The sequence below is a fragment of the Maylandia zebra genome, linkage group LG22 (assembly GCF_041146795.1).
Source record: "Maylandia zebra isolate NMK-2024a linkage group LG22, Mzebra_GT3a, whole genome shotgun sequence".
NCBI classification, from domain to species: Eukaryota; Metazoa; Chordata; class Actinopteri; order Cichliformes; family Cichlidae; genus Maylandia; species Maylandia zebra.
The window spans coordinates 19,919,265-19,938,615 of record NC_135187.1 but is presented as its reverse complement, the minus strand read 5'-3'; the positions used below and the strand labels follow the sequence as shown (position 1 = coordinate 19,938,615).

Sequence of the window (19,351 nt, the reverse complement as noted above, 5' to 3'; positions counted from 1 at the left end):
CTGCAGTCCGTGAGTGCAGGGGTGAGCTGTGTGGATTGCAGGCAGCAGATTGCAATAGCAGCTTTTCAGTCTTTGGTTGTTCAAATGTGAAATGCATGTTGTCGCTTATACCATGACAACAACAACAAAAATAAAAAGTACACATTCACACCTAGTATAGCTGCAGCAGCTCACACTTTTCTCCTTTTGCTACACCTGGCATTTCATATAACGAAAAAACTTCTTCCTCATTCCTGACAGTTTAACTGTGCAATGCGCTGTTTGTGCAGGCGAGTAAAACAAAAGGCATGTGTGTTTGTGGTTAGTCTTTTATTCTTTCAATCATCCCAGCAGTCATTTTATTTAGAAAAATCCTTCCCCATCCCCAACAGTCCAACCTCTTCTTCATATCAAGTAATCAACTTCCCTTTTGCCTCATCAGTAGTTTTTACTGGTCCCTTTAACCAAGCATTATTTACAAAGCTAACACACAAAAGGAGTCATCTCACAATTTATCAACTAGTTTGAATATCACATATTCATAAATTCAAATTGCCATTGAGACCAAATGTAATTCAGTGGGAATGAATAGCAAAAAAAATGCTATTCACCAGTCATTTTACCAACAGTTTCACTGAATCTCTTGGTCCTTTGATCCCAGTAGAAACACTAATGTGGTCTTGAGTGGAAAAAAAGAAGAAAAGAAAGCCTAACAGGAGTGTTTTTGATGTAGTTTCAAGTACAGCTTACACACAAGACTCTTAAGAGAACTGGCACAGAGCTGCTCCCTTTAAGGATTCTTGTGACTAAACAAAAAACAGGCTCTAGTGAGTGTTGTTTGTAGTTTTATAGAATTGAAAAAGCTCTAAATAAATACGCTGGCACTGGCACATTTCATTTCGGCACGCACGGGTTTGTGAGGGATGACAGGTTCTCAAAAGCAAAGTGACAGATGGGTTTAGAGGGTATTCTTAATTTAACACAACAGGGGAGAATAGATCACAACATCCGTGTCAACTTGATAAACCATCTGAGGCAAAATACACTTTAATAAATACTTCCAATCTCATTCAGAAGGTATTCTACCACGAAACTAGCTCCATAGACAAAAGCTAGAATTGAGAGGCAGTCTAGTATGACCACAGCTCCTTCCTCTCACATGATGGAGCACGTTAGGAAGCAGCGGGTTTGGGGCAAAATGCTGCCGACCTTACATTCCTAATCCATCGTTTTCCAGCAGCCTGTTTTTTCACAATTTTTTTAAAAACAAATATGAGGACATAATAAAAAGAATCAATATTAATTGCACTTTAAGGCATTATTCTATAGTGCATGGTGATTTTCCGATCATGTTTCCGATCAAGAAACTGGCTTTAATCTCTTTGAAGGCACTGCTTCGTGTGCTACACATCTCGCTGCTTTCAAGTTGTTGCAAAACCCCGAGACGGCAATGACACTTCAGGTGTGCTGTGTACTCCACTCTGGCTGTAGAGGCACTTGGATGAAAACAACAACAACAACAAAAGTCTTAAATTCAGCTGGTGTTCTTTAAAAAAAGACCTCACCTCTGTAGGTATTCACAAAGGTTTAAAAGCACTGGACTGGGTGAGTCATTGGCTTAAAGTGACTTTCTCCAACACCTCTTTTTTTTCTTTTTTTCCCCCCATTTCCATTCAGTGCAGACTTGAAAAGTAACAGAAATGGGAGCAGCGGGGGTCATACCTCCGCTACAGTATTTGCACTGTGGTCACGGAAGGCCACTTAAGGTTCCCTGCTACTATCTAGCTTCCTCCCACTACCACTCAAACTTCCACTGCTGGGTTTTGTCCCCTGGGACGCAGCGCCTCATCTGGGCATCCGTGCGGCCCGTCGTTGTGCGGTAGGCTGTCACGCACATGTCTGAGTGTGGATGATAGATGGTCCTGTCCTGAAAGGTTGGAAGTTGAAAGCGTGGAGTCAGTTTACAGGAAAATGTGAACCTGTGGCACACACATTCATGAATCCCTTACCTCTTTGAACTCCCAGATGAGACTGGGAGGTCTGACTTCCTCATCACGAGGGCAGTGCCTCATTCCGATGGAGGTCTGTCCTTCCAGTACTTCGGCACACAGCTCTGTCACAGAGTTGAAACGGATCTCCTTTTGAGATGTGTATTCAAAGTACTGGAGAGAGAAAGAGACAGTTATTTGGCCATTTTTTCTCCATTTACAGTTAAAATGTATTTCTTTGACACAAGCTTGTATTCACACATTTCTCTGAAAAGAAGCAGAGACTAAGAGATTAAAACTTTTCCTTCTTCTTTCTTCAGCTACATCTGTCTTTTGTTTAGAAAGCCAATTAGTGCAGTTTGGTATTTTTTTTCTTACCCACTAGGATTACAGGATGTTTTACTCTGCTGTTGCGCCACGGCTATAAATGCACTATATGATGCGTCGGCGAGTGTGTCGAGGGATCTCATGAGCAAAGACGGGGCCTTGGCCCTTTCAATCAAGCAGACATGAGCACAAACCCGACTCTTCCCCTCTGGTGTCATTTCAACAACCTGGTCCAGTGGGACAAAAGATGCAATGCTCCCTGTGCTACCCGTTAAGCGGAGGGTCAGGTAATCAATCTTTATACTTCCCCATCCTTTTCTTCACATCTCATACATCTTTCAGTTGCACTGGGGCCCCGTTATGGTCGTTTCTAATAAAAGACTTACTCGGGGTCCACTGTCTCTGGCTTCAAACTTATTTATCCAGGCTGTGCCATTCATTCTGCCCATGAGGCTCATGTATCTTTTAAATGGAACGTGGTTCTTATGTGGGCCAGGGAAAGGGGCAGGAGGGAGGTGGTGAAGGGCCCTCAGGTTTTTGTTTCACCGAGAAGCCATTCAAACATTGATTTTCAGTCACACATGGCGCTTTTTGTGACTGAGGACACCTGATGCGGTGCATCAATGGGGTAATCAGAGATAACAGCCAGGTTGAAGATCCACAGAAAGAAGTTCTGCCTATTGTCTGACTCCAACATTAAATATACATCCTCGCAGATAAATAATCTGGTGCCTTCTAAACCAGCCGTTACTGGAATTGGAAAAAAAAAAAAGAAAAAAAAAAAAGCGCCTGTGATTCATGTGCACCTTTTTTTCCAGCTATGTGTGGATGCAATACCACATTCAGTTTTCCATTCATTACATTCAAGTCATGTTGGACACACCAGCAGAGAGTAATTTTCTGGTGTGAATCAACTGTGGCAGCTTGTTTTAGGGGTTAGCAGAAAGTCTTGACATTTCAAGATATATCTCCCACGGGGGCCACGAGAAGCTGTGGGATTGTGTCAAGAAAGAATAAACACTGAAATGCCTGATGTACCTGGTTGCCTCCTTGGCCGTGGCAGCCGAAAAGAGAAATCTGGGAACCTGTGGGACTGTGCTCTGGAGCGTTGTAGTCAAGGCACTCTGAATGTATTCCTGAGCTACGCACCTGGCAGGAAGAGAGCAGTAAATATTAATAACAAGTGAAATGCGGCACTGTATATCGATTCCTGTGAGGACTCTTATTTTCTTGGATTTATTCTTTGCTGGCAGGTTAGACTTTAAGGCCACGTAGGATGCAACAGCCCTGAAGATGGTGGATTCAGTCATCTGATTAAATCATTAAATGACGGTATATCACCAGGAAGCGAAAACAAATTGAACCTTTGCCATTTTGCTTATTTTCCACATCAGTACACATATATTAATCAATATGAAATAAAACTTACTTTCGCCCAGTTTCATAAGAAAATGTAAATTTTTCTTTGTCTGAGTAATGCCGTTCTTTCAGGTTTTGTCACCGTGTACCTGTAGTGTGGGTGTGCATGCAAATTTTAGACAGTTCTGACAGCAGAACATTTGAGACTTTGGACGATGCCCTCGCTGTAGCATTTGACTTCACAGCTGTCACTGGGAAATGTGTGTCGACGTGGACAGGTGGTGGATTTTTGGACATTATAACTAAAGAAGAAATCTTTGAGGGAATTTTCTTTTTCGCTTCAGAAAAAAACAGAGACATTGCTGTGGCTAAAATGTAATTGTTTTAAAATCCAACACTGAGCCAAGAGCAATTTTTCTGTAAAGCATTTTATAACAGGAGACTTCACCAGATGTCTGAATTAGAAAGGTCTTGAGCCCAGTCAAATGGATTTCGAAGCCTTCCCACTTTCAACGGAGTTTTCTCATATCACGTCTCACCCGAATACTTTTGTTTCACACTTGAATGATGAATGAAGACACAGCCGCATTGCTGTCTTTTATAAATCACAACAAGATCTGCCATCAGTCCAAAAACTAAATAATTAATCTTGCACTAACAGGATCAATAACAGAATTCAGACACAGCATCTGAAAAGGAGACACTTACAGCCCCGTGCCAGCCCTCCCTGTCCTCGGGTACATGTAGTTCAGGATAGATGTTCTTCAGATACCACTCAAAGCTGTTGCATTTCAGCTTCTCCCTCAAAAGTAGCCGTTCTGAAATATTCCCATATTTCTCCTGTGAAGCAACCACACAATGCATGAGTCACTGCTGTGGGTGAAAAAGCTGGTTAGATTTAGGAGAGTTTATTAAGAATGTACATTTATGGACAGTATCGCTTTATTTATACATTGCAGCTACATTTTAATCATTAGAGCATGCACACTTTTCTTTAAATATACACTGTATGGACAAAACTACTGGGTCACTAACACATTACACCTACAGGAACTACTGGAAACCATGCAATGAAGTTCCTTGTGCAGTTTTTCTGTAGATGTTAATGCCAGAGGGTGTTTGGAGCTCAGCAGAGCATTATTTTATAAGCAAATTTGGAGCATTTTTAGGCTTTATTAGCCTTACAGTACATGTCTGCTCAACCTTGTGAGTTAAACCGATTCTCAGGGCCCATTACTTTTGTACATACAATTTACATAAGATATTTGACAACACAATTGATGGGTGTTTTCATAAAGGACACAGTTAGACTTTTAAAGCAAATATTTACATCCTGGATTTGAGAGGTGAATCCGGCTCCTGTAACTCCAAAAATCGAGTTCAAATAAGAATCTCAGGAAGCCAACTAGCAGATTATTGCCAACAGCATGTTTTAAATAGCTGTGTTTGCTAAGGCGTGAAGTCTACCCTAGGAGTCTAGAGTTCCTTTGGCATGTTTGAGGATGGATTATAACAAGACCGCCTAACACACACACACACACACACACACACACACACACACACACACACGCACACACACACACACACACACACACACACACACACTAAACTAATTCAATCATAAGATTTCTGATCTATCGAGTACTTTTTCTTTGTGATCCTTACTGCATTGTGCTCCCAATCTCAAAATTAACAAGAAAAAAATATTTAAAATAAATGAACAAAAAAACAACATAAAACAATAATTCCTTATAAAAAAACACATTTATAACAGCTATTCTTTCTTTAGAAAAGTGTAAAGAAAAGTTGGAATATCAACATGATTAAATGTATTCAATGAAAATTATATAACTCATTAATCAAACTAGTCACACGTCTATCGCTCTATAGCTGCATGACAAATTATGACAGCAACGTAATAGACTTGGAGCTGATGATCTTGGTCTGTGCTGTGTTCAATCTCCCCTGACCAGGTAATTTATTGTTTGATCAAAGATCCCTGACATTAATAATGCACTTTTTTCAGATAGTTGAAACTGAGATACATGAATCTTTGATGGTGCCCAATACTCAGAACCTGAGAGGCACAGCACTCACACCATACACACACATGTGAACAGCCTCAGTACCTCAATACACCTAACCCACTCAGTCAGATACTGATCTTATATCCACACCTACAGGGGGCAGTTAGATGAATCATCTAAATCTGACACCAAAAATAACTATTCAATTTACTGTCTACACATGGTGCTGGATAGTGTGACAACATATCAGTGCATGAAACACGCAAAGTGTCTTACCTTTCTGGCTGGAGGGTTCCTGTTGTAGAAGTGCTTTTTGTAAGAGTCCATCCAGACCTCTGCAGCTCGGACAGTATTCTGGAGGAAGTTGGGCCGCGCGTAAGGGGCTTTTTTAGGGAACACATGTCCCACGTGCGAGCAGGGATGAATCTCCAGGCTGCCCCCACACTGCCACACCTAAGGGTGGCAGATATGCAATTAAGTAAAGTAAAATGTATTTATATATCACCTTTCTAGATAACAACTGTGTCACAACAACAATTAAGAAATAAAAAAAAATACAAATATTAAAACAAACTCTTTAGTGGAGTCCACAGATCTCAAATGTTAATGTTACCTCATTTCAAGTGAAGTTTTTTCAATATGTTAACGTGTTCACAACACGAGTAAAAAAACAAACACAATCACGTTTCCAGGATTGTGTTTGTCAGGAAAATTAAGGTCAAGTACAAAGATGGCTGCTGAGCAGCCCAAGCACAAACAATGTGTAAAGTGGGCTAAAAGTAAAGTGCGACGGAGCAAGTGTCCCTCTCACCTGATGCCTCTAATTGTTTTTATTTTGTAACGTATTTCTCTCTCTCATGCAAGTATCTTTATCTAGTACTTAAACCATAGATGGGTGTGAGATGTGTGCCCCACCAGTAACACATGTTCTCAGTATTCATGGGTTATCACACCTATCTTCGAACTCAGCCTTACACACATGTCAGGCGACTGCATGCTTTGCATGCTTGTGTTACTTTTGTCTTTTCCCTAATTTATGTCTTCTCTGCCCTTCATCGTCCTGCCTGCGACCTGGAAATTAATCTCAGTATGCCTTGTTGAAGGACGCCTCAATTCCTACAGGGAAGGAAGGAAGACAGACAAGAGAGGAGGGTTGCTGGAGGAGCTATAATCAAGAATGCACAAGTGTTTTCTTTGCTAGAGTATTTTTACCTTCAATGTATAAAAAAACCCCACGCTACTCAGGTAGAATATGTAAACAATAGATCAAACAGTCTGCCCTTCACTTCTTATGTGTGATTAAAATGAGCCATATTGAAAATTTAATCAAAAGTAGCCGGTAACATAAAACATCATGAACACTGTTACACCTGCAGTCATAAAAATGCAGCAGCGGTTGGGCTATAACAAAACAATTTACGACCCAGCTTTGCCACATCTTGGATTAAACTGACATTGAGTTAAAATGAGGCTCCAAGGCAAGGATGTCTCATATTGTTAAAACACCTGTTGCCTCAGCTCCTTGATCCTCGTGTCCTTTCCTCCTCACATCTTTAGTGGGAAGGATTAAGATGCAAGGAAAAGGAGTCGAGAATGTAAAATTTGAGTAATGGGAAACGGAAATACCTGTCCACAGGCAGACATATAAAGATTTATCAAAGGTGCCGGTGAAGGTTGTTTCCACTGCTGAAGATTTTTCCAAAACAACATTTTGCAAAAACTCACAAAGTAAAAACATTACCAGCTTCACCTCACTGCTGGTAAACGATTATAGACCATATGGAGACCCTTCACATGTGGGACAGGGGAGGGTTGGGGGATTACTAACACTTGGGCCACCTATTTCCTGTACATTTGACCTAATGGACCTCAACCATCTTCAATCTCGGCCTTTGACACCTGTGTAAGTTTTTTCTTTTTTAGACTGCATCATCCACAATGGATCTTTTTCCCAGCAGCCATTCTGACATGAAATCATGGGCAAAGACAGCTGTTACTAATCGCCTTAATGAGGGCTCAGCACTGAAACAGATCAGAACCGTCATGACTGCAGTAGTAACAACTGTGTTTGACTACTACATTTTGTCCAATGGCTGCTGTGAAACAAGTCTATTGTGGTGTGTTTTGACAATAACACTGTGCACAGTTTTGTATCAAATATTACCAAAATGGTGATTCAGCTTCTTAACATTATTTTTAAGTCCTTATATTATAGGAACAGCTTGAGAGAGACAGGTCATGGGGAAAAAACAGAGGGGGTGGTAAGCCGCACAGTTGCTGCTGTTAGTTGGTGTAAGGTTGGTGCACTGGGCATGTGCTGTATCTGTAAGCTGTTGGTCGCCACATGATTCTGTTTAACTTTATGTGTATCGGTCCACCTTGTCTTGATGTTCCTTTTAAGCAAAGATTACAAAACAAGATCTACTACAGGTATTATCTGAATGAAGAAACTGCTTTATCAATCTTACCACAAAGGTTCAACACATACTTTTGTGAGTCATACAGCTGCATTTATACTAGAACCTACACAGACAATATCTTTTTACCTTACATTAATGGCTGGATCGTTCACCATTGATCGAACAAAAGATTAACATCCTTAAAGAAATGGTCTGGTATTGATTTAGTGCTTTTCTACACAAGTCTTATTTACATTTACCCACACATTCACCTAAGTGCTTTTTTAATTCCCACACTCGCACTCCGCATTGGGGTTCAGTTTCTTACCTAAAGATAATTTGACATGCAGGTTGGAGGTGCCAGAGATCAAAATACTGACCTTGTGATTAGTAAATGACCCACTCTACCGCCTCCTACACAAGGCAAAGCCATTATCATAAGTCCATAGGCAAACAGCTAATGCAAGACAGTCCTTTCCATCTTAATTCAGAAAGCATTTTACGCCGCACCACTATTTTTCAACACTCCAAAAAAATAGAGACCTAGAAACCAATTCACTAAACATAAATTATGTATGGGAAAAAGTCCCGGTGAGAGGCATTTTTGTTTCCACATGCATAACATATCACTCAGCTGAACAGCCCATTCTTCTTCACAATGCAGACAAATACACACTATAAATCATACACACACAATTTACATTCCTAATCTTGCATGCTCCTGCTTAAAATCTGTGCCAGCTTGATTGACGCCAGCAAGTGAAAAGTGACACCAACATCACAACAAGGTATCAGCCAATATAAGGCTGCAGTTTCACATACCCTGACTGACTGTGATCTGACACTGACTCACGCCAACTACGCACCAGCGGGCACAGGATAAACATTTTCCAACTAAATTTAATGATCTTTCTCTCTGCTCTCTATTGCAGTAAAAAAAAAGCTGAGTAAAGATATGGTTTGTCTGGATCTGGTAACAAAGCAACTCAGATTAGTGAGTCTTTCGCAAAATGTTTTAAAAGAACCACTCAGGTCTAATATCGATTAAGTGGCCCTGTGGGGGCTAAGCAGACACTTCACTGTGATTCTGAGTGATGGAAAATTAACTCACCCTGAAAGAGAGCTCCAGGTTTTCTCCTCCCCACACATCCATGCCCATGTCATACGTGCCCAGATACTCAAAGTAGGCCTTGCTAACAGCAAATAATCCCCCGGCCATAGTAGGAGACCTGTGAGAATACAAGAAAAACAAGATCATTTTTATCATGGCCATGTTCAATCCCGTTACACAGAAAAACTCAGCGATTCCCTCTGCGCAAGTAGTTGATGATAGTGGGGAGAAAAAAAAAAAAAAAAACAACTTCCTTCAACAGGAAGAAATGTCTGGCTGAAACAGGCTTAAGGAGGGCAGCCATTTACCTTGAGCAGTTGGGGTGAAACAAAAATTACAGAAAGGGACAGAAAAAAAGATGACAGGGAGAAAAATAACAAATTATGGAACAGAAGATACAACGTTACTGAACTGTAACAGTGTCATACAAGTGAACATCGGTATGTAACCTTTCACTCAATGAATCCAATCAGTTCCAACCAAATCCATGCATACTTGCAGAGACTGACATATGGATGGTTTAGGGTTTCCTAGCAAACTATAAGGTTCAAAACACCTTAAAAGTGGAGCTAGTGCCAGTCTCTGAATTAAATAGGGAGCTGGTTCCCCAGGAAAGAGGTTTATAGTCGAAGGCTCTAAGAACCACAAGTGAACCTGCCCTCTGGCAGCAGAGTGCTCTACTGGGATAAAACGGTACCACTGTCCTTAAGATATGGTGGAGTTTTGGTTCATTAAAGGCTTTATGTGTGAGGAGTATACCAATGAGGAAGCCAATGACATTAAGATAATTTGGGAGATATATCATTTCTTATGCTTTATTCTGATTATCTGAAAGCTTATAAGAGAACTGCTGCGACATCTTGATATTAACAAGTGTAAATAGTCCAACTTAGAAGTTAAAAAAAGCTATAATTAAGTCCATAAGTTTCTGGATAATGACAGGACTTTTGTAATTTTTGTAATTGCAGAATTTTAACTTTTATTCAACTGTTTTAGCAACTGTTTAGGAAATTGCGCATGTAAGACAAACTGGAAACTGATGAATACAAACTAAACTGTCCTGGTGAGGCTAATTTAATATCAGTGTTTTTTTACCTGTATTAAAATGTTGTGTCAGTGGTGCCAAATGCAGCAAAGAGATGGGAGGACGAGAATATAGACAAGTTGATTAACTGAGGCTATGAGAAAATGATAAGGTAGCAGGAAGCATAATGGATTTCCCAGTGTTTTAAAGATCAATCACACAGTGAGGATTTCTCCTGACTCAAAATGGGCATTTGGGGAATAACTATGAATACAAACACTACTGGTCTCATTAAAGTTAAAACAGTCTCTGTTACCTCACTTAACAGTGGTCTATCTAGTTTCATATTACTCTGGCCATTCAGTGTTGCATGTTAATCTTGAGTAAATGAAATCCTCCTTTAAAAAAAACAGCCACGATGCTTTTTCTTTGGGGGATCTCTTCACTGACATGTGTCAAGCTGATAAAGTGATCTCTCATGACAGTAGGCCTTGGAAAGTACCATACTGTTACCTGATGGGGTCGATGCGAGACTTGCGCCTCTTGCGTTCCATTTCAGGGACAGAGTGCCACTGAAAGGTGAGTCTCCAGTCAAATCCTCCGATCATTGGCTCATCTGTTTGCATGTAAAACTCAAACGTGTTCCAGTCGATGGTGTCGATCACAGGGCACACGATGGTACTCGCATTCTCAGAAATCCTAAGAGACCATAACAGGCAGAAAGGAGGGTGGCAGGAAAAAATGAAAAGAAGGGGGGAAGAAAAGTTGATTCAATGTGAGTCTTAAAGCTTAAAAACAATTTCTTCCTTTTTCGGATAAGGTTGTTAAAAATGTATTTAGGCACCTTTCCAACAGAGGCTCAATCCAGCCAGGAACACACTCACAGTGGCAGTCAAGAAATGTCAGCACGTCACCGGTGGCATAGGTGGCGCCAATGAGACGTGCACGAACCAGCCCCTCCCTTTTGTTGGTGCGGATAAGACGCACACGTTGCAGATCACTGATGTAGTCGGCTAGCTTGGATTTCAGGTAGCCTATTTTTGTAATGCAAACACAAAGAAATCATGATATCAAATGATTTAGTATTAAAACAAGTGGACAGACACACAAGTACTTCTATATTTATGGATTATGAAGTGAAATGTTCATCAGCTCTTGACACAAAACAATCATCTTGTCACCAACTTATTACTCCTTCATTTGTGTTTTATTGGCTGCTCACCATGCGTCATTACCTACAGAACTGCATACTAGTCCCTGATGATTTGGGAAATACCAGCACTCTGTTTTATTGCACATTTATCATGTTTATTGAGGCAACGCTGGTATCAAAAATAGTAGTAGGTAGGTGATTCATGCAGTTTTAAACACACGTCAACACTAAAACTTGATATGCTAGATCCGGTTTAGCCAGCTTTAAAGGGGAAAGCTGTCACTCCTCCAGCAGCCGGCTGTCTGGTTTAGGAGTGGCATGTCTAACATTCCAATTGGTCAGAGTGGCTGGAGGAAAGGAAATGATGTCACCGCAACTCAGTGCTCACTGAGGTCATCTTTATGGTGTAATGTCTCTGATCCGCACAGACTAGACTTGCTGTGACCAAATACTAATTCCATTAAGACAGACAGACATCAAGCACCTCCTATATCCAGTTTCTGAGGTGTAGTAGTATCATTCTTAGAGTCAGCACAAGTCAGCAGACGATCCATTTACTGATGAAAACTGCAAGATGTGACTGAAAGCACCTCAAAAGCCAGGGGGCAGATGCAGAGTGTAGACTGTTTTGCTACTGTTGTGCTGTTCCTGAGGTCCAAATGTTCCTGCTTAAGTTCATGACTTGCTTATAAAGATGCTGGCTAAAGATTTATATTGCTTTGTTCTTAAAATGACAAAATAACAAAATTTACTGGAAAAAACCCACACAATCACAATTTTAAACACAACCTTTTTTTTTTTATTTAATTACCTGGCCAAGTTTTAAATTTCTTATCCTTCCTGAGCAGATTTATCTGCTCTGGGAATATTTTCAGGACAGGAAATGTGTCAGGACTTGTTTCAGAGGACTGTTTTTTTTCTAATTGCTCTATTCAAAGGCATTCACTATTCATCCCACTATAGACAGCATCTTTATTTCTATATATAGCAGGCTCCTTCTTGAATCGTCTTTTGTACTTTGTCACTGTGCCAAAATCAAAGCGGCACACAAATGAGGTTTGGTTCAACTGGTTTACTAAACTAGGCCGAGCTGTCAGTCATCTTTGTTGCACAGCTCGTATGACAACATTTTACTTGTACAGAGACAAAATTACACACGCTCACAAACCTCGGTCACTGAAGTCATCGACGAGGATGATCTCTTTCAAGAGGACGGCAGGCGTGGCTTCCAGCACGCTGTGAATGGTCCTCAGCAGGGTGGACCAGGCCTCGTTGTAGAAGGCTATGATCACAGAGGTGGTAGGTAAATGTCGGTAGTCAAACTTCTTACTTCGGCATCTGAGGCATGCAAGTGTGTTTGTGTGGGTGGAGGGAGAGACAGAGTTGACACAAGCTTTAGTTTACTGTATTTTCATGGAGACACAACAGCACTGTAAATGAACTCATACGGGCATGAAATTATTTTTCATATGGCCAGAGCAGGCTCAGCGACAAGTGTGGCAGGAGGAGGCTTCTGGTCCTAATCCAGATGGCACTCATTAAAACAATAAAGAGAAGCAGAAATATGGATGGGGGTAGGGAGCGTATTACACCAATGAGCAACATACCACAGCAGCGCTCTGGGAGGGGGGGGGGGGTGAAAAAAAAAGAAAGAAAAAATTGGGACCAAATCAAAAGCTGGAAACTGGACAAAGAGAGAGCAAAATATGACACAGAAAGTCAGGAGAAACACGAAAAACAAAAAGGGTAAAATGTTTCTGTAAGCTCAAGACTGTGAAAGCACAAAATTGGCACAGATTTTTAGCAGTTTTGTAGCCAGAGTTCCAATTTACAAATATGACATTGCTGGAAGTGAGTTGGACACAACAAATCAAATGAGCTACTTCGCCCTCCCCTCAGAAGCACTGTGTTTATAGTGCTGCAGTTTCATCTCAAGAGAGCCTAAAGCTAATCCGCTAAAAAAAAAAAAAAAAAAAAAAAAAAAAACACCTGCTGGAGGAAACGGGAAAATAGTAATGGACTAGGTGCAGAACTACAACAAACATATACACCACTTCAAAATTAATAAACCTGGGAGGACATGACCCATTTGCTTACAGATTTACAAGCCCTAAAGCCAAACAAAAAGACTAGCGCATCTGGAGCAGTCTGACAAGAAGAATGAGAATTTACTGTTCTCAGATCTTACTGAGTGTAATAACAGCCAGTCGTGGCCATAATTTAGTCCTACGGCATGTTATCTGACAAGCAGCGGAAGTATATCAGCTGACATAACAACAAAACAAGTGCATAAATATATAATATGTTCATACAGAAAACACCCAGAGCACTGCTGCATCCTGTGTCACATCTGCACTCGTCAAATGTCCCTCTGCCACTGCTAGGCCCATGTCACCCATCGTTACAAGGAGTTACTTTCAGCCACTGAGACATTTTCCTCCACCCGGCGAGAGCATCTTTGTGTGTGTGTGTGTCGCAGTGGTGACAAGGGTTACTCCAGTTACACCTAGGTGACCCAGGAGACTCATTTTTCCAGCTCCAGTTTAAATAACATTTAGCTTGGGGTGTTCAATGAGCATAAATAGAACAATTGTATTTAGCTGTGATTGCAAATTTGATGCTAGAAATAATCTATAATGCTTTACAAATATACTCCAGGGCATTTAAAATAAACACACGGCCTTTACACAATCGAATGACGGTTCTCGCCAAGTTGATGCTGATGCAACATCTGGGTTTCATTAGCATGAGAGGCAGTAAGCGAAGAGACAAAAGGCCAAAGGGCCGAAGGAGAAACTGCTAATAAAAGACATCACACGGTGTATTTGAGCTGCTGACAACAACCGAGGATGAAATGAATCAATTCAGCCAAAAAGCCTCTTACAACAACTTCACCAAGCCCTGCACTGGATCACACAAGCCTTCATGCTTGTCTCTAACTGTCAGTGAAAACGTGATTCCAGTAAAGAGTTCAACTTAATCTCTACTGAGTAATTTGTAACCGTTGTAGCACTGAAGATGCTCCAGGCAATATTCAAGGCCTCGTGTATTAGCAAGGAAAATAGAAAGCATTAAAAAAACAAAACAATTTAAGTGAGTTTTCTTTCGACTGGTTGTCAGATGCCGTCACTCAGTAAGTAACTAATGGATTATTCTTGTTTTTTCTGTACTCACTCTTTCATCCTGTGGTCCTGGATGTGCCGATGAAGGGAGATCTTGTCGCTGACATAAATATTGATGGCGTAGTGCTCCACACTGTCCTGCTCCTGCTTCTTTTCTTCAGGGCTCAGGTTGAGGTGTGTGGTCCGGCCCCACTCCCCTGGTGCATTGTTGTCTGGTGGTGGTTTAATGTACAGAGGCCTAGCCAGCTGCTCATCATTCCCACTCTCCTCTGAGACCAGCTGTCGTTCCTTAAGATTTTGGTCTTTAACCTCATCCTCCACAGAGGAAGAGAAAGGGAAAGAGGAGCGCTCCAACAGCAGATAGCCAAGCCACAGCACCCACAGGAGGAAACCAGCCTTGGCCAGCAAGCCCAGCTTTCGAGAAACACGCCCCCTCATGACAGGAACCACCAAGGAAGGACAGTGACAGGCTGAGCTTCAAGGTGCCCTTACAGGACACAAGCCTCTGGAGGAAAGAAAGAAATAGACAAAAGTTTATAATCACACACATTTTATGTCACATTTTAAAGCAAACCACAAAAGGAGGCGGCTGAGAAACACCGCTGACAGGAGCAGACTATCGGAACTCATCTCAACAAAGCTCTCCCATTAGATAAGGCTTAATCAAGTAAGAACCCAAGTTCTTAATCTAAACACTTACATCCACGAAAGATCGTATCTGCCTCTAAATGCACAAGTGCCCTGAGGACATCGCTCCCATTGACCAGACCAGCGGTAATCAACGCCGACATCATAAATATGCTTGCATGCTCAGGGCCACATTAAGATGCTCATTAAATACAAATTGCAAAGATGGAAGAGGCTAAATTATGGCTCACACAGCAATGTGCTGAATAAATTAAGTCTGTGATGCACTCCAACGAGAGATATGTCAGCCTGATAAAATTAATTAAAACTGAGCTGTTTTATTCCCAGTGAATCGCACTGAGTCTTACCGGAAATGTTTCTCACATCTGTGCCTCATATACAGTCAGATTTTTTCCCCCTAAATCCAAAAGTTATATCAAGTCTTTTAAACTTTCACCTTTTATAATTTTCCTTCCTTTTCATTTTTGAATACCCTAAACATATATGACACATATTTGCAGCAAAGCAGAAAACACATATTTAAAGACAGTGGTCAAACAGCCAGGTTTAAGCATGCCTTTTGTTTAGATTTGGGTTTAATTCATTGTTAACTAGGAAACCTTTTAAAAGACTTGATTTTTTAAGAACCTGGTCTTTTGAAGGATTTCTCATTTTAAGACTTGTGTTCTCTTCCACTCGGCCAAATTCAAGGCTGATTGGAAGAAACCTTAAAAAACATTAAAAAAAACAAACAAACAATTGGAATAGGAAAAAAAAAATTATTTTTTGGCTTTTTTGAAAAACAGGATTTTCCCGGGTTTATCGGTACATAAAGACAGCAGTTTTGACATTTGCATTGGCTTAGCCAAAAGCTAGAAGAAGCCTGTGGTAAAAACAGACCACTTAGCTATGTTGACACTGATCTGGATGTAATCACATAATTGTGTTGCATTAATATTAGAGCAGGGTGCCATTTGCCGTAGTGCCAGCTAATGTCAGACAGGCTTAGTGGCAATAATGATTCACACACACACATACATACACAGTCCCACACACCACAGCAGGGCTTCTCCCTCCTCACAGAACAGGCTAATGATGGTTATTTCCAACTTTTACCAGAAGAAAAATGCAAATTATGAGAAAAGCTTGGCTTAAAATGGCCTTTGAGGAAACGCTTTAAAAGCAAATAGAAAAATCAAAGAGTGCACGCATCCGCAGTGCAGAGTAAAAAAGAAACTCAATTGCCAATGGGAGTCCTTCAAGGCAGCAGCGCAGCCTTTTCACTCCAGTCTGGGCTGTGGCCAGAGAACTCTGGACTCCTGAGGTTTCAAAATGGAGACGCCTGCAAACAAAACCCCCTTTTATTAGCAGTCCATCACACCTTCCACTCTCTCTGAATCTGATAGCCTTACCCAGGGCAGCTGCTTGGATCAAGCAGGATGGGGGCAGAGGGCTAAGATGCAACGTTAATCCTGACCTGCTTTTTGGTCATGAAACAAAAACACACAAAAAGAAGGGAGACGAGGGATAACATTGGTTTCCTGGGGTGCATTTTCTGCTGCATGTCCCACCCAGAGAGCAGTGAAAGGATGGGTCAATAGCTGATAAAATAAGACTCTATGTTAGAGTCACTTAAAATTCTGATGTCATGAAGCCCCGACTTCTCTCTACGGTCAGCCTGGAATGAACACTATGTACTGCATACATTGCACGCTTCATTTCCTTGTCAACCAGTCCAGAAACGACAAATAGCTGTAAATGGTGTAATATCCAAGAGGCACTAGCTGAACAGGTTACACAAACAATGCTTGACAAAGCAAAGCAACTCTTCCCCACCAACCGACTGGCTCTATTTCATTTTAAGAAGACAGGGATCACTGACTCATCGGAGCAACACAAGCAGCTCTCAGCTGCACTCTGTGTATATGGTACTGACAGAAAGGAGCCTGGGTGGGATGAGTGATGATGGCAGGCTTAATTTAACTGTTGTCTCTGACACACAAACAAACCCAAACACACTTGAAACACACTTTAAAACAACGCTTCCCCTCCTCGCTTTATTAAAGCTGATAGGTGCTCCAAATGAAAGCAAAAGTAAATCTCGAGTAAACCCCTAACACTGCCATCTCTCTCCCCACGGCCTAGCTGATGATCAAACTTTTATCTTAATTTGTATTTATGAAGAAAGGGGAGCTTTGAGGAAAAGAGAAATAGCAGTGGAGAGAGCGCCTGTCTCGAAAGCTGCAGTCGTAACACGCAAGTTCAGCAACAGGTCTCCGGATCTGTCAAACTAAATCAGTGTTTGGCTCCTAACTAGTCGTACAGTCAGCAGAGAGAGCAAAAGCCTCCGCTGACCCCCCTGGATGAAGGTCGCATTAAACACACGCATAGCACAGCAGCAGCAGCGCGCGCGCGTGTGTATGTGAATGTTTGTGTGGGAAGAATAACCTCAACTTTCTACAAAGCCTCCACTTGAATTAGCAGCTACTAGAGGCTAAATGACAACCTCTTCCTACTTTCAAAGAAAGTCCACATTAGTTGTGGTGCCAAAGTTTTTTAAGTTTAATTACTGCTAAACGAGTGAGGAGCGCAAATAGATTTTATCGACATCGTCAACAGACAAACTGTACTTTGAACTTGACGACACATTGTAGCTGGGAGAGCATTTCTGTGAAGAAAGACGAGGTTAGCTTGTGTTGAGTTTACCTTCGCAACAAGTTACATGTCTCGGAGTTACTTCGAGAGAGTTGAGGCCGTTGTCTGTCAGCCTGGCTGCGGTCTTCTCACACTCAAACCTCTGGCTTGCAGATGTCAGCATACCCACATCCTTTCCTCCACACTGGGTTTCTGACCTCTGTCAAGACAAACTGAAAAACTACAGCGGTTCCGTCGTAACCTTTCAAAATAAAAGTCCAACAATGACAGGAGTTTAACAATAAGTATACATAGGAATAAAACATTAAAAAACATCTTTATATGTACAGAAGTATATGTTTATATATGGTATCATTAACCATTAATGTACGTTATATAAACGTCAATGTGAATTTTTTTCAATAACCTAAATTATTCAATGAATAACACACGTAATTGTTCGTTTAAGCTATACGGTACCCCATGGTTTGTACTTATGTGTGTTGTCTACAATAGATTTTTACGTCTTGACATTTCGTCATATTAACTTCCTCATACAAAATCGCGGGGGGTGGGGTGGGGTTGTAGTTGGTACTTCCGGTGTTGTTAGCAACGTCTCCAGTTAAATTGACGAAGTACTTCATGCTAGCCTGTTAGCTATTCATTTGGCTCTGTCTACAACTGAAACCCCCACAGGTTTTTAATAACTTTAAACTTTGTATGTGACTGTCTTTGTATGTAACTTTGGAGTGATGACTATAAACGTTATATCCTGACTCTGTACAATGTGAAAACAATCTGACGTGAGTTTGTCTAAACTTTAATTTGTGCAAAAACTCCGATACTTTTCGAGATAAACACTCGACCTGCACTTGAAAACAATGATCTGAAGCACTTCGTCATTTTACCATGACTTTATAAGAGCCCAAAATGTTTGGCTCATGTGTCGCTGCTTTCTAAAAACAGTCATTTTACAAAACGCTACACCCACTTAGAAACTCCTGCCACGTTTGTAGTACGTTTATGAGCTGATAACATCATCTGAATGAATGAACCTTCTATCCAGATGTAAAGAGTGTCACTGTTTGCATATCATGAAGACATAGCAGACATAATGCAAGAGAAAAAAATAACATGAGCTGGTGTTTTACCACAGCAGCAACTGCAACTTTTAATCTTCTTTAAAGAGTTAATTGAATTTAATAGCAGGCTTACAGGTTTGTAATTTTGATGCAACGAGAATTGCATGGAGATCAAAAACTCCAAAGCATGCAATAAAGTCTGTTCAGTGGATTGATGTCAGGATACATGAGGCAAAAAGACTGTAGGTATTGCTTTTTGGTTTGATCGTGATGCCATGTAGTGTCTGACCCCCCAAAAGAGCAAATGAGAAACCACTGTGATGTTCACAGGAATGCCGAAAGGATCTATGCGCCCCACTGTACAAAGGGACTGTGTAATCCACACAGACACATGCACCAACAGCCCTTCCCTCTGTGCTCTCGCTATTATGAGCTTGGTTTGTTTTCTCATAGTTCCTGGTTCCTGCTCAGGCTGGACCACACTTGCCTAGAGTGTGCAAAGCGCTAGTGCAGCCTGTT

At 41.1% G+C, this 19,351-nt stretch overlaps 1 protein-coding gene across 1 annotated transcript; it reads right to left on the bottom strand.

Annotated features, from left to right (window-relative positions):
* Positions 1 to 290: 290 nt before the first annotated feature.
* poc1bl (POC1 centriolar protein homolog B (Chlamydomonas), like) lies at positions 291 to 17,984 on the bottom strand. Its single transcript, XM_004547987.2, has 11 exons — positions 17,823 to 17,984; positions 14,542 to 14,994; positions 12,536 to 12,705; positions 11,059 to 11,248; positions 10,728 to 10,913; positions 9,191 to 9,308; positions 5,957 to 6,133; positions 4,362 to 4,493; positions 3,333 to 3,443; positions 1,989 to 2,141; positions 291 to 1,906 (listed from the first exon to the last, which is right to left on the bottom strand). The coding sequence occupies exons 2-11, from the start codon at positions 14,925 to 14,927 to the stop codon at positions 1,775 to 1,777; spliced, it is 1,755 nt and encodes a 584-aa protein (XP_004548044.1). The 5' UTR covers positions 14,928 to 14,994; positions 17,823 to 17,984; the 3' UTR covers positions 291 to 1,774.
* Positions 17,985 to 19,351: the final 1,367 nt, after the last annotated feature.